The 21,275-nt window shown below is 41.7% G+C and overlaps 1 protein-coding gene across 10 annotated transcripts in view; it reads right to left on the bottom strand.

The window, feature by feature from the left end:
• The window catches only part of LOC101943277 (3-phosphoinositide-dependent protein kinase 1), a 146,652-nt gene that overhangs the window by 19,395 nt on the left and 105,982 nt on the right, over positions 1-21,275 (bottom strand). For 6 of the 10 annotated variants that reach the window (XM_042852995.2, XM_042852993.2, XM_042852990.2 and 3 more), the window contains 3 exons: positions 20,812-20,903; positions 19,283-19,378; positions 15,362-15,478 (listed from right to left, as the gene is read on the bottom strand). In XM_042852995.2, coding sequence (XP_042708929.1) covers positions 15,362-15,478; positions 19,283-19,378; positions 20,812-20,903 — 305 coding nt within the window. The remainder of the gene's footprint in view (positions 1-15,361; positions 15,479-19,282; positions 19,379-20,811; positions 20,904-21,275) is intronic. The other 4 variants (XM_042852997.2, XM_042852998.2, XM_065560378.1 and 1 more) reach the window with 1 other exon arrangement.

Raw genomic sequence — 21,275 nt, 5'->3', positions numbered from 1 at the left:
GAGTGGCAGAACAGAAATATCCAGGAGCTAGGATCTGTGTAAGGGGCTGTGTAAGTACCTAGACAGACAAACATAACCATGGCTTGCAAAATCTTTTACCTGGGACACAGTTTTAAAAAGTCAACTACATTTAAACAGCAAAGATACAGGATATGAGATTCACCACTGACTCAAAATTAACCCTTTTATAACTAAAATGAACAGGCGTACTTGTGGCAACTCTAAGAGGCCAATTAAGTAAGAGAAAAAACTTGTTTTTTCTCTTACTTAATTGGCCTCTCAGAGTTGGTAAGACAACTCCCACCTTTTCATGCTCTCTGTATGTGTATATAGATCTCCTCAATATATGTTCCATTCTATGCATCCGAAGAAGTGGGCTGTAGCCCACGAAAGCTTATGCTCAGATAAATTTGTTAGTCTCTAAGGTGCCACAAATACTCCTGTTTTTGCGGATACAGACTAACACGGCTGCTACTCTGAAACCTTTTATAACTGTCACTTGCCAGAAGTGCTTGTCAGTAACCATCCTGCCACCACACGCTCCTGGTGCTTTTATACATCTCAACTATGCATATGTAGTCAGAGAATATCCAGTAGACCAGAGCATGAATAAAATTAAATCTGCTAAAAATAAGGTGATATCTTTTCCACCAAAGTATTTCTAATGCAGTTACAGAAAACACGTAATTTAAACATTCCTGGAGAATTTAATGGTGTTATTTATCTCAACATGTCCAGGCATACCAGCTTTCCCCAATGAATACTTTGTTACTTATATCAAGAATGTCTAAGTGACTGACAGGGAATCGCACACTAAAACATAAGGCACCTTGATTTTTCAGCCATATAGAATGAACTAAAAAAGTCGGCCGTACCCTGCCTTGGAAAGAGGCTGCCACGATTAAGAGATGAAATTACACAGCCCACTCGCAAGACAATTGAACATTAAGAAGAAAGAAAGAATTCCATACACATTAGTGACCAGTTAACTCTGTTTACAGTCAAAAGAAGACACTACACAAATCTTTGGAATGTAAAGTGAGTTTTTGGCCCAAACCTCAAAACTGAGCAATAAGAACAGTTAAACTGATGCAAAATGAATACTGTACAACACACATAGAATAACCAGTTTCTCAAACCAGAAAGAATATTTAAAAAACCCTTTATTTTAAATTAACTTAAACAACTTTACTTTGAAAGCACAAAAGCATTAAGTGGCTTGATACACGTTAAAACAAGATTAGAGATATCCCAACTTCCCAAAGGATTTAAAAAATAAAGTCCTATAGACAGCCAATTGTCTTCTTGCAAAATGACGACTTATTCTGGGGAGTGTGAAGGGCCAGATGTCAGATCAACTAGGTTTACAACTGCAGCAACTATTCTGCCTGTAAAGAGAGAAATACCTCATTGCTCACTGAGGGTCAGCAAAAATAAATGTATTCTCTGAAAATAGACGTGCCAGTTATCAGAAGTGCCTCAACCACCATGCCCCCTGGTTTAATACAGAATGGATTGGTGACAGTGAACTCTCTAGCAGGGCTTTTAACTCAGTTTTGTATGTAAGAGAGGAGTATGACTGCTCAGAGCTCCGGTATGATACTGCAGAAAAACCTGAGAGTCTCTGGATAAAGTTGAGAAGTGAGAGCAACAAGGGTGATGTCGTGGTTGGAGTCTGCTATAGACCACCAGACCAGGGGGATGAGGTGGACGAGGCTTTCTTCTGGCAACTAGCAGAAGTTACTAGATCGCAGGCCCTGGTTCTCATGGGAGACTTTAATCACCCTGATATCTGCTGGGAGAGCAATACAGCGGTGCACAGGCAATCCAGGAAATTTTTGGAAAGCGTAGGGGACAATTTCCTGGTGCAAGTGCTGGAGGAACCAACTAGGGGCAAAGCTTTTCTTGACCTGCTGCTCACAAACAGGGAAGAACTAGTAGGGGAAGCAAAAGTGGATGGGAACCTGGGAGGCAGTGACCATGAGATGGTCGAGTTCAGGATCCTGACACAAGGAAGAAAGGAGAGCAGCAGAATATGGACCCTGGACTTCAGAAAAGCAGACTTTGACTCCCTCAGGGAACAGATGGGCAGGATCCCCTGGGAGAATAACATGAAGGGCAAAGGGGTCCAGGAGAGCTGGCTGTATTTTAAAGAATCCTTATTGAGGTTGCAGGAACAAACCATCCCGATGTGTAGAAAGAATAGTAAATATGGCAGGCGACCAGCTTGGCTAAACAGTGAAATCCTTGCTGATCTTAAACGCAAAAAAGAGGCTTATAAGAAGTGGAAGATTGGACAAATGACCAGGGAGGAGTATAAAAATATTGCTCAGGCGTGCAGGAGTGAAATCAGGAAGGCCAAATCACACTTGGAGTTGCAGTTAGCAAGAGATGTTAAGAGTAACAAGAAGGGTTTCTTCAGGTATGTTAGCAACAAGAAGAAAATCAAGGAAAGTGTGGGCCCCTTACTGAATGAGGGAGGCAACCTAGTGACCAAGGATGTGGAAAAAGCTAATGTACTCAATGATTTTTTTGCCTCTGTCTTCACGCACAAGGTCAGCTCCCAGATTGCTGCACTGGGCAGTACAGCATGGGGAGAAGGTGACCAGCCCTCTGTGAAGAAAGAAGTGGTTCGGGACTATTTAGAAAAACTGGACGTGCACAAGTCCATGGGGCCGGATGCGCTGCATCCGAGGGTGCTAAAGGAGTTGGCGGGTGAGATTGCAGAGCCATTAGCCATTATTTTTGAAAACTCATGGCGATCGGGGGAGGTCCCAGATGACTGGAAAAAGGCTAATGTAGTGCCCATCTTTAAAAAAGGGAAGAAGGAGGATCCGGGGAACTACAGGCCAGTCAGCCTCACCTCAGTCCCTGGAAAAATTATGGAGCAGGTCCTCAAGGAATCAATTATGAAACATTTAGAGGAAAGGAAAGTGATCAGGAACAGTCAGCATGGATTCACGAAGGGGAAGTCGTGCCTGACTAACCTAATTGCCTTCTATGATGAGATAACTGGCTCTGTGGATGAGGGGAAAGCAGTGGATGTGTTATTTCTTGACTTTAGCAGAGCTTTTGATACAGTCTCCCACAGTATTCTTGCCACCAAGTTAAAGAAGTATGGGCTGGATGAATGGACTGTAAGGTGGATAGAAAGCTGGCTAGATCGTCGGGCTCAACGGGTAGTGATCAATGGCTCCATGTCTAGTTGGCAGCCGGTTTCAAGCGGAGTGCCCCAAGGGTCGGTCCTGGGGCCGGTTTTGTTTAATATCTTTATTAATGATCTGGAGGATGGTGTGGACTGCACTCTCAGCAAGTTTGCAGATGACACTAAACTAGGAGGCGTGGTAGATACACTAGAGGGTAGGGATCGGATACAGAGGGACCTAGACAAATTAGAGGATTGGGCAGAAAAAAACCTGATGAGGTTCAACAAGGACAAGTGCAGAGTCCTGCACTTAGGACGGAAGAATCCCATGCACTGCTACAGACTAGGGACCGAATGGCTAGGTAGCAGTTCTGCTGAAAAGGACCTAGGGGTCACAGTGGACGAGAAGCTGGATATGAGTCAACAGTGTGCTCTTGTTGCCAAGAAGGCTAACGGCATTTTGGGCTGTATAAGTAGGGGCATTGCCAGCAGATCGAGGAACGTGATCGTTCCCCTTTATTCGACATTGGTGAGGCCTCATCTGGAATACTGTGTCCAGTTTTGGGCCCCACACTACAAGAAGGATGTGGAAAAATTGGAAAGAGTCCAGCGGAGGGCAACAAAAATGATTAGGGGTCTGGAGCACATGACTTATGAGGAGAGGCTGAGAGAACTGGGATTGTTTAGTCTCCAGAAGAGAAGAATGAGGGGGGATTTGATAGCAGCCTTCAACTACCTGAAGGGGGGTTCCAAAGAGGATGGAGCTCGGCTGTTCTCAGTGGTGGCAGATGACAGAACAAGGAGCAATGGTCTCAAGTTGTGGTGGGGGAGGTCCAGGTTGGATATCAGGAAAAACTATTTCACTAGGAGGGTGGTGAAACACTGGAATGCGTTACCTAGGGAGGTGGTGGAGTCTCCTTCCTTGGAGGTTTTTAAGGCCCGGCTTGACAAAGCCCTGGCTGGGATGATTTAGCTGGGAATTGGTCCTGCTTTGAGCAGGGGGTTGGACTAGATGACCTCTTGAGGTCCCTTCCAACTCTGATATTCTATGATTCTATGAGTTTTGCTTCCCCTCATGCTTTGAAACAGCCCAAATTTGCTGACCTTCTGGGCATGCTTTTAGTGAGAAAGTGTGCTGATGGTTGGTCAGGGGGATATTAACCAGCAGGATAGTCGTTTTTATTTTGTTGGTTGTGGTAAGTCTGGATGGGCTAATCATCATATTACTGATCAGTTTGTATATTTAGAGAGCCTCAAGGTACATGCTGTTTGTCATGTTTATTAAACATGGATTCTTTGAAGCTGGTCTGTGTTACACCCTTGTAAAGTGCTTATACAAGCAAACCTGTGCATATGTATGCTGCTGAGAATGTATTGTTTGTATAGCACAAAGAGTGTGCTAAAAGCTTAACTCCAGTGTTTACCACAAGGAATTGTTTGGTCTTGGGAACTCATTGATTTTAAAGCCCTGTCCTTCTCAAAAGGAATTTCACTTCTGCTTGTGCCTTTTCTGGTGTAGACATGCATTGTGCTGCTTATGGACATGAACTTGTGTTAATGAGAGGTTTCCATCCATTGTTAGAATAGCTCATTCCTAAACCACTGCCCTCACAAGAGACCTTTTGATTAGATACTAGGTAGGGTACACAAGCATCCTCAACTGAGAGCAAGAACCTCTGACTCCTATTTAAAGTTTCAAAGCAGGACTCAGATTGTATATGTGCATGCATGCAGTAGGGAAAGATGCTTCCCCCCACCAACCCTTTAATCTCTGTCAGTACTTACCATTTTAAAGTCATACTCTTTTATTGCGTGGAATAGCTACATTCACTGCCCATATATACAACCTTTAACCCGGGGTGGGCAAACTTTTTGGCCCGAGGGCCACATCTGTGTATGGAAATTGTATGGCAGGCCACGAATGCTCACGAAACTGGGGTTGGGGTGAGGGCTCTGACTGGGGGTGTGGACGGGGATGAGGGGTTTGCGGTGCAGGAGGGGGCTCTGGGCTTGGACTGAGGGGTTCGGAGGGGGATCAGGGCAGGGGGTTGGCGCACAAGAGGTGGTCAGGGATGCTGGCTTTGGGCGGCGCTTACCTCAAGCAGCTCCCGAAAGCAGAGGTATGCCCCACTCCTCTGGCTCCTACGTGGAGGTGTGGCCAGGCGGCTCTGCACGCTGCCCTGTCTGCAGCTCCCATTGGCCATGGTTCCTGGCCAATGGGAGCTGCAGGGACAACGCTTGGAGAGGGGGCAGCGTGCGGAGCCCCCTGGCTGTCCCTACACACAGGAGACAGAAGAGGGACATGCTGCTGCTTCTGGGAGCTGCACAGAGCAGGGCAAGCCCCTGACCCTGCTCCCCGGCTGGACGGCCAGAGCAGGGCAAGCCCAAGACCCCACTCCCTGGCGGGAGCTCGAGAGCTGTATTAAAACGTCTGATGGGCCACACACGGCCTGTAGTTTGCCCACCCCTGCTTTAACCATAAGTTGCTCCCCAAACTGTCAAGGTAGCTCATGAATTGTTGTATACACCAAGATTAATTTACAGGAGAAAGTTTTCCAAGATTTTGTCTATCAACATTTAAACGGTAAAAGTTAGGGCAGATTCAATATGCCCATGCACTGTGGCACAATTGTGATTCTGGGAAATCAGTTAAGGGGAGAGACTGATTAATGGATTTTAAGGGCAGAAAAGACTAAAATTATCATCTAGTCTGACACCTGCATTACACAGGACATATAATATTTACCAAATGGTTCCTGCATTAAGCCCATAATTTTTTGTCTGAGCTACAGAATATCCTTTAGAAAGACATCCAATCTTGATTTAAAGACTTCAAGTGATGAAGAATCCCCAGCATCCCTTGGCAAGTTGTTCAATGACAATTGTTAACATGACAACATTTGGGATTAACAAAAATGGATTTCTGGCAGTGCAAGACAAGACTTTGACACTAAAATCTTCTATGGAAAGAAGCATGAAAATTGAAAACTCATAGCTGTTGCTATCTCACAAGTGTTTGTTGTTGTTGTTTTTAAATACTCCCAATACAACAACATAAGAATGGCTATAATGGGTTAGAGGAATGTTCCATCTAGCTCAGTATCCTGTCTTCTGACAATGGTCAATGCCAGGTGCTTCAGAGGGAATGAACAGAACAGGTAATCAAGTGATCAACCTGTCACCCATTTCCACCTTCTGTCAAACAGAGGCGAGGGACAATTCAGAGCATGGTTTTGCATCCCTGCCCATCCTGGCTAATAGTCACTGATGGACCTATCCTCTATGAATTTATCTAGTTCTTTTTTGAACCCTGTCATGGTCTTGGCCTTCACAACATCCTCTGGAAAAAGAGTTCCACAGGTTGATTGTGTTTGTGTGAAGAAATACTTCCTTTTGTTTGTTTTAAACCTGCTATTAATTTCATTTGGTGACCCCTAGTTCTTGTGTTATGAGAAGGAGTAAATAATCCTTCTTTACTTTCTCCACACCAGACATGATTTCATAGACCTCTACAGTATCATATCACCCCATTCACTGTCTTTTTTCTAATCTGAAAAGTCCAAGTCTTACTAATTTTCATATGGAAACTGTTCCATACCGCTAATAATTTTTGTTGCCCTTTTCTGTACCTTTTCCAATTCCAATACAACTTTTTTGAGATGGGACAACACAGTATTCAAGATGTGGACGTGCCATGGATTTATACAGAGGCAATATGATATTTTCTGTCTTATTATCTATCCCTTTCCTAATGAATCCCAACATTCAGTTAGGTTTTTTGACTGTCGCTGCACATCGAGTGGATGTTTTCAGAGATCTGTCCACAATGACTTCAAATTTTGCCTCCTCATTGTTTACACCTTTTTCCAGATAATTTATGAATATGTTGAACAGCACTGGTCCCAATATAGATCCCTGGGAGAGACTACTATTTACCTCTCTCCATTCTGAAAACGGACCATTTATTCCTACCTTTTGTTTCCTATCTTTTAACCAGCTACTGATTCGTGAGAGGACCTTCCCTCTTATCCCATGACAGGTTACTTTGCTTCAGAGTAGCAGACGTGTTAGTCTGTATCCGCAGAAAGAACAGGAGTACTTGTGGCACCTTAGAGACTAACAAATTTATTAGAGCAAAAGCTTTCGTGGACACGAAAGCTTATGCTCTAATAAATTTGTTAGTCTCTAAGGTGCCACAAGTACTCCTGTTCTTCTTACTTTGCTTAAGAGCCTTTGGTGAGGGACCTTGTCAAAGACTTTCTGAAAATCTAAGTATGAATTCTAGAAGATTGGTGAGGCATGATTTCCCAAAGCCATGTTGATGCTTCCACAACAAAGCATGTTCATCTGTGTGTCTGATAATTCTGTTCTTTACTATAGTTTCAACCAATTTGCCTGGTACTGAAGTTAGGCTTACTGGCCTGTAATTGACGGGATCGCCTCTAGAGTCTTTTTTAAAAATTGGTGTCACATTAGCTATCCTTCAGTCATCCGGTACAGAAGCTGATTTAAATAATAGCTTACATACCACAGTTAATAGTTCTGCAAATTTCACATTTGAGTTCCTTCAGAACTCTTGGGTGAATACCATCCTATCCACAGTGTTTAATTTATCAATTTATTCCAAAACCTCCTCTAATAACACCTCAATCTGGGACAGTTCCTCAGATTTGTCACCTAAAAAGAATGGCTTAGGTTTGGGAATCTCCTTCACATCCTTAGCCGTGAAGACCAATGCAAAGAATTAATTTAGTTTCTCCACAATGGCCTTATCGTCCTTGAATGCTCCTTTAGCATCTTGATCGTCTAGTGGCCCCACTGGTTGCTTAGCAGGCTTCCTGCTTCTGATGTGCTTAATTTTTTTGCTGTTACTTTTTGAGTCTTTGGCTAACTGTTCTTCAAATTCTTTTTTGGTCTTCCTAATTATATTTTTACACTTCATTTGCCAGAGTTTATGCTTCTTTCTGTTTTCCTCAACAGGATTTAACTTCCACTTTGTAAGGATGTCTTTTTGCCTCTATCTGCTTCTTACTTTGCTGTTCAGCCATGGTGGCGCTTTTTTGGTCCTATTACTATGTTTTTTAATTTGGGGTATACATTTAAATTGAGCCTCTATTATGGTGTCTTTAAAAATTTTCCATGCAGTTTGCAGAGATTTCACTTTTGACACGGTACCTTTTAATTTCTGTTTAACTAATGCCCTCATTTTTGTGTAGATTCCCTTTATGAAATTAAATGTTACCATGGAGGGCTGCTTTGGTGTTTTTCCCTCCACAGGGATGTTAAATTTTATTACATCATGGTTACTATTCCCAAGCAATTCAGCTATAGTCACTTCTTGGACCAGATCCTGTGTGCCACTTAGGACTAAATGAAGAATTGCCTTTCCTCTTGTGGGTTCCAGGACTAGCTGTTCTAAGAAGTAGTCATTTAAGGCATCAAGAAACTATCTCTGCATCCCGTCCTGAGGTAACACGTACCCAGTCAATATAGGAATAGTTGAAATCCCCCATTATTATTGAGTTTTTTATTTTACAGCCTCTCCAAAGATACATTAGAAGGCCCTTTCCCACCTAACGTGCATCCACTGAGAATTCTCAACTATCTCCCTTCATTGTTCAAGCACCAGAGGAGCTGCAGCAATCTCAAGAACAGTGAAAGCATCAGTATAGAGCAGGTAGGAAACTGTGGCATAGACAAAACAGTCAAATATCTATGCCCTCCACCTGGTTCACTAATGAGAAATGGCTTTCCCAGTTTTCGATCTCTCCTCCTAATCCCTGCCTTTCTGCATTTCTCCCCTCTGGAAATATAAGGGAGAGAAAAGTGGCATAGGAATGAAAAACAACCCCCCAAAAATTCCAGGAAAAAAAATAATTTTTATTAATTCAAAAAATTTCACTGAAAATACCTAGCATTTTCCACCTAGCTCTACAGTGCACTTTCTACACTAATATAATAATTGCTGGAGTGCTCCTGATACTGGGCTACACTAGCACTACACTGAACCAGTGCAGCTATGTTTTCCAGCACCGATAAGATGCACTTGTGCAGATCACAAAGCACTGCACAATTTGGAGTGTTTGCTTAAGAGAGACCCTGCAGTGGAAAAGTACAGGTCAAGATTGAGGTGCATCAGCAGTAATATGTGGAGAGCCCAAAACAGTAACAGTGGGAACCAGGTACAAGGTCAGAATTGAGATGTGATGGCAGAACATATCAAGCCGGAGCAGAAAAGTAATATTACAGCACTGCTAAAACCACTACTAGAATGCTGTGCCCAGTTCTGGTATCTACACTTAAAAAGGATGTTGAAAAATTGGAGGAGTTCAGAAAAAAGCAATAAGAACGATTTAAAGTCTGGAAAAAATTTGTTCCAATGACAAAGGAGTTCAATCTAGTTAGCTTTTAAACAGAGATGACTTGATCAGGCTTCAGTAAGCACCTGCTTGGAGAGAAGAGATCTAAGAGAAGAAGACAAACATAAGATCCGCAATGGCTAGAAGCTGAAGTTAGCTAAGGTCAAAATGGAAATAATTTGCAAATGTTTAAACAGAGATGATTATTATTTACATTGCAGTAGTGTGTGGGAGCCCCAGGAATCATTAAAAAGGGGATAGAGAATAAGACAGAATATATTATTGCCCTTATATAAATCGATGGTACGCCCACATCTCAAATACTGCGTACAGATGTGGTCTCCTCATCTCAAAAAAGATATACTGGCACTAGAAAAGGTTCAGAAAAGGTTTGGAACGGGTCCCATATGAGGAGAGATTAAAGAGGCTAGGACTCTTCAGCTTGGAAAAGAGGAGACTAAGGGGGGATATGATAGAGTTATATAAAATCATGAGTGATGTGGAGAAAGTAGATAAGGAAAAGTTATTTACTTACTCCCATAATCCAAGAACTAGGGGTCACCAAATGAAATTAATAGGCAGCAGGTTTAAAACAAATACAAGGAAGTTCTTCTTCACGCAGAGCACAGTCAACTTGTGGAACTCCTTACCAGAGGAGGTTGTGAAGGCTAGGACTATAACAGCGTTTAAAAGAGAGCTGGAAAAATTCATGGTGGTTAAGTCCATTAATGGCTATTAGCCAGAATGAGTAAGGAATGGTGTCCCTAGCATCTGTTTGTCAGAGGATGGAGATGGATGGCAGGAGAGAGATCACTTGATCATTGCCTGTTAGGTCCACTCCCTCTGGGGCACCTGGCATTGGCCACTGTCGGCAGACAGGATACTGGGCTAGATGGACTTTTGGTCTGACCCGGTACGGCTGTTCTTATGTTCAGTCACAGAGCAGGGCTTCAGTGGCCTGGGCACTGTACAAACAAATCACAGACAGTCCATGCCTCAAGGAGCTTAACACTGAAGTATACAACAACGGCCAATAAACAAACAGATGGGGGGAGAACAAGCTAACAATGCAACAAAACTGTTCATCGTCGAAAGCAGTAGTCATAGCATACCGGATGCTTAATCATTGTCAATTTTCTTGTAGGCATCGCTGTAGAGGAGAGTTAAAAAGAGAATTTAAGGATAACAATGAGAAACATTCTCAAAGATATGGGGAGCTTTTCCCATTCCTGAAGGAGTCAGGGAAAAAGTACAAAGGAGCTTGTCTGAAAATTTTAACAAATGTCTGATGAAGACCAGTACTGTTGATGGAGGAAAGGTGGAGATAGATGTCCAATAATACATAAAAGATAATAGGCAGGACCTTAAAAGCAAAGATGAATAGTTTGTTTTTGATTAACCACTGGTCGGGATGTGGGAAATTTCTCATCACAGTGCCTTTAAATCAAGGTTGGATATGCCTCAAAGATAAGCCGTAGCTCAACAGCAAGTTGTTAGACTTGATGCAGGAATCCTCATCAGTGGGGGAAATTTTATGGTCTGTATTATTAGGAGGTCAGACTAGATGATTATATTGCGCCTCTCTGGCCTTAAAATCTATTAATATGAATGTATGAAATTGTGTAATGGGATACCCCTAGACAGTGTTATCAGTCCTTCACTTTCATGAGACGTATTATTTTCAAGATAAACAAATCCCCTTCCCATCTGAATGCCTAATTCAGAAGTCCAAATGGATTTTAAGAGCTAGTCTACACAGTTTTTGTACTGCTACATAATTTTAGAAACGGACATAGTAAATTTACAGCTATAACTGTATTGATAGATGTACCTTTACACTGGTATAACTAGGTCTGTCCACATTAGGGGGTTGTATTGCTTTAATTACATTGGTTTCTACACAGCTATTGTTATAGTGTACAAAAACCATGTCCAGACAAGCCCTTAGGAAAGTAAAAGAACCAAACGGATTAGGATCTTGACCTCTGATTACACTGGTCTACAATTTTTGAGAAGTCGTCTGCTTCAGAGATAAAATGTGCTATTTATTATGTATTTTGATGTGCTGAATTCAAATATGGCAATTAAAATAACTGATTGGCTACTGTTTCTAAGATATTTAAGTTTTTACATTTTATGTCTATGTATATTGTGTAGATAGTTTTAATCATAAATTGTAAACCTAGGTCTTTTCATGCGTTTATGGTTGCTTTACATGATAATATTTCACCTGTCCTGTTTATGTAACAGTTTAAAAATCAGCAAAAGGGTTATATAAATAAAATGTATTATGAAACAAAAGGCAAAAAACTATTATGTACGTAGTTTAGTCCTATTCAGTGTCTACTTGGCGCTTCTTGGCTTGTCTCTTGTACTCATTAAATGGAACATCTCTTGTCACTCTCCAGCAATAGTCTGCAAGCATTGATGGGGTCCATTTGCCCTGATAGCGTTTCTCCATTGTTGCAATGTCCTGGTGAAATCGCTCGCCGTGCTCGTCGCTCACTGCTCCGCAGTTCGGTGGAAAAAAATCTAGATGAGAGTGCAAAAAATGTATCTTTAGTGACATGATGCAACCAAGGCTTTTGTATGCCTTGAGGAGGTTTTCCACCAACAACCTGTAGTTGTCTGCCTTGTTGTTTCCGAGAAAATGTATTGCCACTAACTGGAAGGCTTTCCATGCCGTCTTTTCCTTGCCATGCAGTGCATGGTCAAATGCATCATCTCGAAGAAGTTCACGAATCTGAGGACCAACAAAGACACCTTCCTTTATCTTAGTTTCACTTAATCCTGGAAATTTTCCACGGAGGTACTTGAAAGCTGCTCGTGTTTTGTCAATGGCCTTGACAAAGTTCTTCATCAGACACAGCTTGATGTGTAAGGGTGATAACAAAATCTTCCTTGATTCAAAAAGTGGTGGATGCTGAACACTTTTCCTCCCAGGCTCCAATGACTGTCGGAGTGGCCAATCTTTCTTGATGTAGTGGGAATCTCTTGCACGACTATCCCATTCGCAGAGAAAATAGCAGTACTTTGTGTATCCAGTCGGCAGACCAAGCAAGAGAGCAACAACCTTCAAATTGCCACAAAGCTGCCACTGATGTTGGTCATAGTTTATGCACCTCAAAAGTTGTTTCATGTTGTCATAGGTTTCCTTCATAGGGACTGCATGACCAACTGGAATTGATGGCAAAACATTGCCATTATGCAGTAAAACAGCTTTAAGACTCGTCTTCGATGAATCAATGAACAGTCTCCACTCATCTGGATCGTGAACGAAGTTGAGGGCTGCCATCACACCGTCGATGTTGTTGCAGGCTACAAGATCACCTTCCATGAAGAAGAATGGGACAAGATCCTTTTGACTGTCACGGAACATGGAAACCCTAACATCACCTGCCAGGAGATTCCACTGCTGTAGTCTGGAGCCCAACAGCTCTGCCTTACTCTTGGGTAGTTCCAAATCCCTGACAAAGTCATTCAGTTCACCTTGTGTTATGAGGTGTAGTTCAGAGGAGGAGGATGGGAGCAAATGTGGGTCCTGTGACATTGATGGTTCAGGACCAGAAGTTTCATCCTCTTCCTCGTCTGACTCAAGTGAGAATGATTCTGGTGCATCAGGAACCGGCAGTCCTTCTCCGTGGGGTACTGGGCGTATAGCTGATGGAATGTTTGGATAATGCACAGTCCACTTTTTCTTCTTTGACACACCTTTCCCAACTGGAGGCACCATGCAGAAGTAACAATTGCTGGTATGATCTGTTGGCTCTCTCCAAATCATTGGCACTGCAAAAGGCATAGATTTCCTTTTCCTGTTCAACCACTGGCGAAGATTTGTTGCACAAGTGTTGCAGCATATGTGTGGGGCCCACCTCTTGTCCTGATCTCCAATTTTGCAGCCAAAAGAAAGGTGATAGGCTCTCTTAACCATAGTGGTTATACTGCGCTTTTGTGATGCAAAAGTCACTTCACCACAAACACAGCAGAAGTTATCTGCGCTGTTCACACAAGTACGAGGCATCTCTGCTCACTTTGGCTAAACAGAAATGTGTCCCTTTGCAAAATCAAACACTGACAAATAAGAGAGCACGACACTATGATTTCTAGAGCTGATATAGGGCAATTTGTTCAGCAGAGTGATGTAAGCATCGTTATGATTGCATCATCCATGACTTCTAGGAATAACATGATGCAATTCATATCATGTATGACGCAATACCAGCTTCAGATTGCATCATTCATTGTTTTGCCTAAAAAGCAAATACTGTCCAAACCCAGTCATAGATTTATTCATAAATCCAGTCAGATGTATTTTAGTCATTTCTGGTTTAAATTGAGATCCCTTCTCTTTATAACTCACTTATCCTCCACCATTCCCAAGTCAAGGGTCGTATATACTGACCCAATAGCATATCTTGAAAACTAGAGCCAATCAAGCATCATTTTTAAGCATCATCTTCATTCTCAGTGACCCAGAATTAGTAAAGTTTGACTACATTTATTTCAGAAGCATTTTGGCTGTAGAGCAGTGTTAACAGTGGGATAGTAAGCACATTAGTTTGAGGTTTCTGATTATGTTAACATTTAAACTGTCAGAAGTCAATGTAAAGTTGAACAGGAAGTTCACACCTCTCCATAAGATTATGGATGTTATCCCTTCCCTTGTTCTCTTACTATCTTATTACTTCATTATTTTATATCATGTTAAATACTGATTTGTACGTTTTTTGGAGCCATCTAGCATACCTTTGGCCTTCATTACAAATAATAAATCATGGATCCTCTCAGAGTTGTTTCAGATAGTCTGCAGACTCAGGCAGCCACAACGCATTAGTTTACATTCATTTCAAATTCTGAGGGTTATCTTTGCAAACCTAAGGCCTAGATAGCTTTTTTGTTTTTGTTTTTTTAAGAATAAAAAATTTAAAAATAACCTGAAATTGTGTGGCAATTTATGCAGCCATGTAATCTGATATACAGGGTTCTGGTCAGAGGAAATGAAGCAGTTTGTCACTTTTAGGTAAAAATGAGTTACAATGTAGCAGAATTAACAATGAATGGTTGTGTACTAGGGTAAAGAACCAAATCCTTCTCAACTGCTTGCTTGTGAGGAAATATTGTAAAATGAAGCTACGTTCTGGAAGATGTGTTTTGCATAGAGGAAAGCAGAGAGAATTTAGAAGAGTGAAATTATTGATTATTATTCTGTATTATCTCCATCTAGAATATATATATACACACACACACACATTGTATATTTAATCATCAACATAAAAACAAGATGTTTCTAGCTCCTGGCACTGAATGCTTATCCACTCACTTGAAAAATATTTTTTCTGGTTTGTACATCAACCACCAATATGAGGTTCTGGAGTCAAAACTCAGCTGGTTATTTCGTGGATGATAAATTCAAGTTGGAAGACTAAGAACAAATCAACAGTATAAAAGCGTTCCTGAGAACACTTTAACGAAACTGTGTTCTGCTAGAGTTCATGGTGTTCAAAATTTACATGATTATTTGACCTAAATACATTTATTTGCAATTACAGGAGAGGGGCTGTTAACTTGGAGGAAGAGAAGAAAATAAAAGTGATATCTGTTCCTTAAATGTTTGCTAAGAAAATTCCCTGAATCAAAAGTCTGGACAGTTAAGTAGTGTTTACAGCTTTTTACAAGATGAACATTTATAATGTGTAATGAAGTGTCATGAGTATAGAATAAAAGCTAGTCACGACAACTACACACAAAACTAACAAATGCTGCACACCCAGGAAGAAAGCAGAATGATCTGAAAGCAGCAGAAATGCAAGGTGGCCATGCATATTGGTGTGAGGGTGAAAGGAATGGTATGACACACCTCACTGCAGCATTTCTGGAAGTGTCTCTCCTCCCCTTTCACTTCCCGTGACACTATCAGCAGAAACTCTGACTGCTGGGCCCGGCCACAGCCATACTGGGAACCTATACTGACAAGCTGCAACAATCAATCAGAGCAAAAAAAAACAAAAAAAAAAAACACCTTTGTAATGCGGAGTATAACACTATCATCTGAACTGTACAAAGAACAGAGAGGCTCCTGTGTATTCACTTGCTACTCAAACACAGTGTAATTATTTGTATTGTGCAAATATGAAAGCAACAGTTTTTTTAGTCCCCAGAATAGAATCCTATGTAATATATTTAAAATTCTTGCAGGTGGTTACAAAGCCAGTTATGATTTGAAGGGAAATGCCAATTTCTTATCAAAGTCTGAATGCAATAAGTCAGTAAACACTTACTGGATGTGGGGATAGAAAAGTTATGGGAGAAATTCTTCTTATTACAAGGGAACAGCATTGGTAATCCAATATATATTCCAGAGAAAATATATAAAATATTTATACTCTCTTTCCTTTTAACTTATACGGACATGAGTCAATTTTAAAAAGGTTAATTTTACAAAGCACCAAGAAGGAACTCTCTTGCTTCCATGAAGTCACTCCAAAAGCTTGCTTCCATGCTTGCTTCCATGAAGTCACTCCAAAATACTAGGCCCATAAATAGCAAGAATTTAAAAATGCTGAAGTTCAGGATGTTTTCAGTTAAATTTTGTAGTTCCTCGTTGGATGAATTGTCTTCATAATGTTCTGCAACACCCAATCCATGTGAAAGCATATGCATGCCAGTGCACTTGACAAGGATTATGGCAGTGGTTTTCAAACTTTTGTACTGGTGACCCCTTTTACAGAGCAAGCCTCTGAGTGCGACCCCCCCCTTATAAATTAATAACACTTTTTTATATATTTAACACCATTATAAATACTGGATACAAAGCGGGGTTAGGGGTGGAGCCTGACAGCTCGCGACCCCCCATGTAATAATCTCGCAATCCCATGAGAGGTCCCGACCCCCAGTTTGAGAACCCCTGGATTATGGCTTTAGATTAAATTTGAAGAGCTAGACACAAGCTACTGTGGGATAAGCAGGTGACTATTCAAATTACATACTCATTTAAAATAATACCAATGAGAGGTGCTGGTCCAAAGCTCTGATAGAGGATATAATTTACTTTACAGTTCATATTATGTGAATAATTTTGAGGGCAACAGTTAAATACTGACTTTGTATAGTCAACCTACTTAAGAAGGCACTATTGGACCAGATTTCAGACTGTATTTATTGCTAATTTGTATGATGGACACAGCTTAAAAAGAAAGAGCATGGACAATGCAAAATTATTTATAAAGTTTCTCATTTTGCCCTGGATGATAAATATTTGGTTTCTGTGTTCTTCCAGAGGTGGTAATTAAGTCATTCTTGCTAAATCATTCTCTCCACTTGTATGTTTAAAGAAACAGGAAGGTAATTCAGCAGTACAAAACCACATTACTTCTGTGCTAGGGAAAGGGTTGGAAGTTAATATGTGTACTACTGATCCTTCAGTAGTACAAGTCACAAGAAAAACTCAACATTCAGAGAGATCTTTTAAAACCCAACAGACTGGGACAAATTCACATCTTGCCTAATGGATAAAAGTTTCAGCATGGAGAATGAATCTCCATCAAAAGACAGGTCACAAAGAAATGCACCAATAAACACTTCCAAGTACTTTGCTTTACTGGAAAACAATTCCTAGAGGTAGTTTGTGGAACATGAACTAATGTAGAAATGTGGTTTGCTAACACTGCTTTCGCTCAATAGTAGTTGAGCTTCTTTAGATTCACCAGTCCCTGTTACTGGCCCAGAAGTCTGACCATTCTCTCTCCCCCCTTTGATTATCACCATTAGGATGGTATTTTAAGATACCTTTTCAAGCATGTTAAGTGAAGAGGAAATATCTTTGACCCATTGATCAACTATTGATCAGGTGCAGAGCTAGATGGGATCCCAACCCACAGGAAGTGTATGGAGAAGTAGATAACTGTGCATGGTTCTTACTGTACACCACAGGGCATATTGGGCTGGGTACCATCTCAGAGGAGAGAGAGATTGCACTGAAAGGTCAAAGTGATTTCTCAGAAAAAAGTCACACCATCACCACTGTATTCCCTCTTGGAGATAAAAAGCTCAAAGGGAGACTTAGAGAATGTTAGAATCACACTGCAACTGGAGGGTTTCTGCTAACAGCAGATCTGCAATGCAAACAACAGAGAATCCTGCCAAGGACCAACTATGTGCTGGTGGGAAACTTGGGTAACTGGATGACAGATTGTACACCTGTTGTGTCAATCAACCTTAAACCATACATCCAAAACATCGTGGAGAAGAGAAAAAATGATTTAAAAAGCAGGGAATTTAAAACCAATGGCATTTCCCAAAGAATGCCTAATTCAGAAGGAAATATTAATTCTTGGATAATGTAACTGCAAAATGCACCAGTATTCAAGCACGCTAGTCCCAAAGAATGGAGAGGTAAAGTGGAAGCTGTAATATCCTCTTCTCCTTCAAAGAGGAAAGACTTTCTGCAAGAAACCAGAAACCAACTTCCTACAAAGAAGAATTCCAGGGAACTTTGGATCAAGTGAAATCTAGCAGGTATATCTTCAGTATCTGGGCTGCAGAGAGGATCCTTATCACCTGAACTGGAGAACTGAATCATGAGAAGTCATCTGTGCAAGTTTACCTAGATTTTTTTCATCATGGCCACCAAACTGGGTGATCCGAACACCTTTCAAAAAGAGTGAACACAAAATGTCCTCTCATCTTCCTACTACTTTTAGGGCTCGTTTTGTTTTTTAAATATGACTGTTATTGAGGGAAGGCTGAGTTAAAGTAGGTTTTACATTTACTTAAATGGCACTAAGATTTGTAGTCATCTGGATCTCTTCCAGAGTGAATTCCCAGAGCTGTAGACCAGTCACTAAGAAAGCTGTTTCTTAAGCACACAGATCTCACTCTGCCGATGAGTTACATTGCTCCACTACTGGTAGATGTAGTCACCAGTTATGGTCCTGCAGGGTGAGGCGTTTCCTCAGAGAAAGGTCACACTGCAACCTTTAAAATGTGTTACTGAATCTAAAGTGCACTACAGAAAGTTATTTGTAGGCTGTGCAAATTAAGCTTATTTGTCCTAAACAGAACAAGAACAGAAAACATTCATGAAGTTCACCTCCATTCTTTTGCACCACTGTTTTGATTTATTAGGTGCTAACAGTGTGCTTAGTACAAACATAGAAGCAGTTCAGATTTCAAAGCAAGGAACAGACTCATACCTTATCTGGTATTTTGATGTCCAGAACTGTTCCTACAATGTACAGTACTAATAATTTTTAGCAGATTAACTAGGTAGATTGTTTTAATGCTTATGAAAAGTGCCATATGAGAGCTCTGGTTTCCAAAGCTGTCATTTTTATCCTTAGAAGTTAACACTGCTAAGGCAGTTGCATTAAAAGGTTCCCCCATATTGTTCCCTCAAGTGTGTCTCAGCCCTGTTCTGGAAGGGCCATCTGTAGGGCACAAGAAACATCTAATCTCTTTCACCAGAAGCCTTTGTACCATGCTCATCACTAGTATAAACTCATAAGAGCTGTGTGATGCAGACATCTACATATACAAGAATTGGATTGAGATGACTGAAGAACTAGAACATTAATTTTCAGTTACAAATTGGCATGCAGATTTCAATATGAATTCCATTCCCAGTCTCTTGAGCAATTCACTCCTCAATAATCATTAAATCTATTTAAGGCGTGTATATAGAAAACAGTTTCTAATACATAAAACTTTAAAATTTCTCATCATGAACGTGGCTCAGTAGTTTATATCAAGAATCAATGAAGTCCTCTGTTTATCTTGTTACCTGTTCAAATTTCCAGCCATCAGACATGGTGGAGACCATTTGGGTGAGCTCTTCCTCCTGACACTGCAGCACCCTGTACACGTGTTTGACTGGCACCTTAAGGAAGAAACATCAGACACTCAATACAGCATGGAGTATTCAACAGTGTGTACTATTGCTGGGATTTCCTCATTCCTTTAAAAATGCAACAAAGACATTCTGAACACCAGAGGATCAGTGGGGGCTCTAGCTAAGTCACTGGGTTTGGTACTTTTGGCATCTAATGAAGTGTTTGCAATGTTCTTCCTCTCAGTTTTTAACTGGGACCAGAGTCTCCAGCCAATAGCATTCCAGTTACACGGCCCAACATAACGTACATACAGGAACACTTTTTGGAAGTGATGCATTTTCTTTTGCTTGTTCAGATTTTGTCCATTCATTACCCTTTCAGAATAATATTAAGACTTGAAACATTTCACAAACATTTCAGACACAAACTCCTGAAACTACAAAAATCAGTGGTATCCTAGAGAACGATACCCCTTTGAAAGTAACTACTTCTGGGGGAATACTGCGCCACTGTGCAATGCAGAAATTTGCAGAAATTGATGTTGTGTGTACAGAATTTCCTCCCCCCAGAAATGGGCTGCAGAGATGTTGGCTGCCAGTAGGGGCTGCTGGACCTGGCAGAGCCCAGCTCACAAGTACAGTAACTCTTCACTTAAAGTCGCTCTGCTTAATGTTGTTTCGTTGCTGATCAACTAGGGAACCTACTCATTTAAAGTTGTGCTATGCTCCACTCTTACGTTGTTTGGCTGTCTGCTTTCTCCACAGCTGGCAGCCTCCCTACACCCCCCTCCCGCCAGTGCCTCTCGTCCGCTGGCAGACCCCCTGGACCAGCACCTTCCTCCTCCCCTCCCCCGCCTCCTGCCCGGGGCAATCAGTTGGCTTGCGGCGTTTTGGAGGCAGAAGGGAGGGGGGAGGAGCAAGGACTCGGCGCGCAGGCTCACCCTCCCTCCCCTGCCTCCTGAATGCCGCAAGCCAGCTGATTGCCCCAGGCAGGAGGCAGGAGTGAGGACTCGGCGCGCATCCCCCCTCCCTCCCCTGCCTTCTGAACGCAGCAATTAGCTGGCTTGCAGTGTTTACAAGGGAGGGCAGGAAGGGGGGAGGAGCCAGGATGCAGCGTGCGAAGTAAAGGGGGAGGAGCCATGCTCCCAGCGCTGTAAGCTAATCCCCTCGTGGAGGTGGAGTACCTGCAGCGCCGGGAGAGCTCTCTCCCCGCGCTGGCGCGCGACCACACTCGCACTTCAAAGCGCTGCTGCGGGAGCGCTCCTGCGGCAGCGCTTTGAAGTTTCGAGTGTAGCCATGGCCTTAGTCAGCAGAGCTGAAGCCACTATGCAGACAGCCACAGTCCCAAATCTTGTTAGGGAAATGGTGAGTGAAAAAAACACCCACTCAACATCAGCAGGGGTGTGAATGACTGACATTAACAAGAACCAGTCTCACCTCTTATGTCAGAATTAGGAAGGTGCGTTAGGAAAGCGCCTCACCTGTGAGATTTTGCTGTCTCTCTCTCTTATTTTGTCCTTTACCAATTTTATTAGTGATGTGATGTTGTAGAATTCTGCTTCTTCCAGTACACCTGGTATGAGAAGAAACAATTATGCTTGAAAAGGTAGTGTAAATAAAGACTGCAGGCCAAGGATTCCTAGCCAGTTTCTGGGAGGATCTCCTTCACTGCATGGGAAACAGTTTGCCTCAGGAGCAGCTGCTTGAACAAGATGAATGGGTCTGACTTCCTTCACTCACCTGTAATTCAAGGTTTAATTCATTCTGAAGAACTGTCCTAGACCCAAACCCAGAAAAACTTTACAAGGCCATTTCAGGGAACTTATTCTAGGCTCAAAGAGCAAACACAATTAATGAAGTGTTTTTAAAGCGACACACACACTTTTAGAAATGTCCCAATAAAAAAAGTTGAGTTTCTAATAGAGTATCCCTTAAACACAGAAAC

Source organism: Chrysemys picta, chromosome 10 (genome assembly GCF_011386835.1).
Source record: "Chrysemys picta bellii isolate R12L10 chromosome 10, ASM1138683v2, whole genome shotgun sequence".
In the NCBI taxonomy this organism is placed as follows: Eukaryota; Metazoa; Chordata; order Testudines; family Emydidae; genus Chrysemys; species Chrysemys picta.
This window is presented reverse-complemented; position numbering and strand designations above follow the sequence as displayed.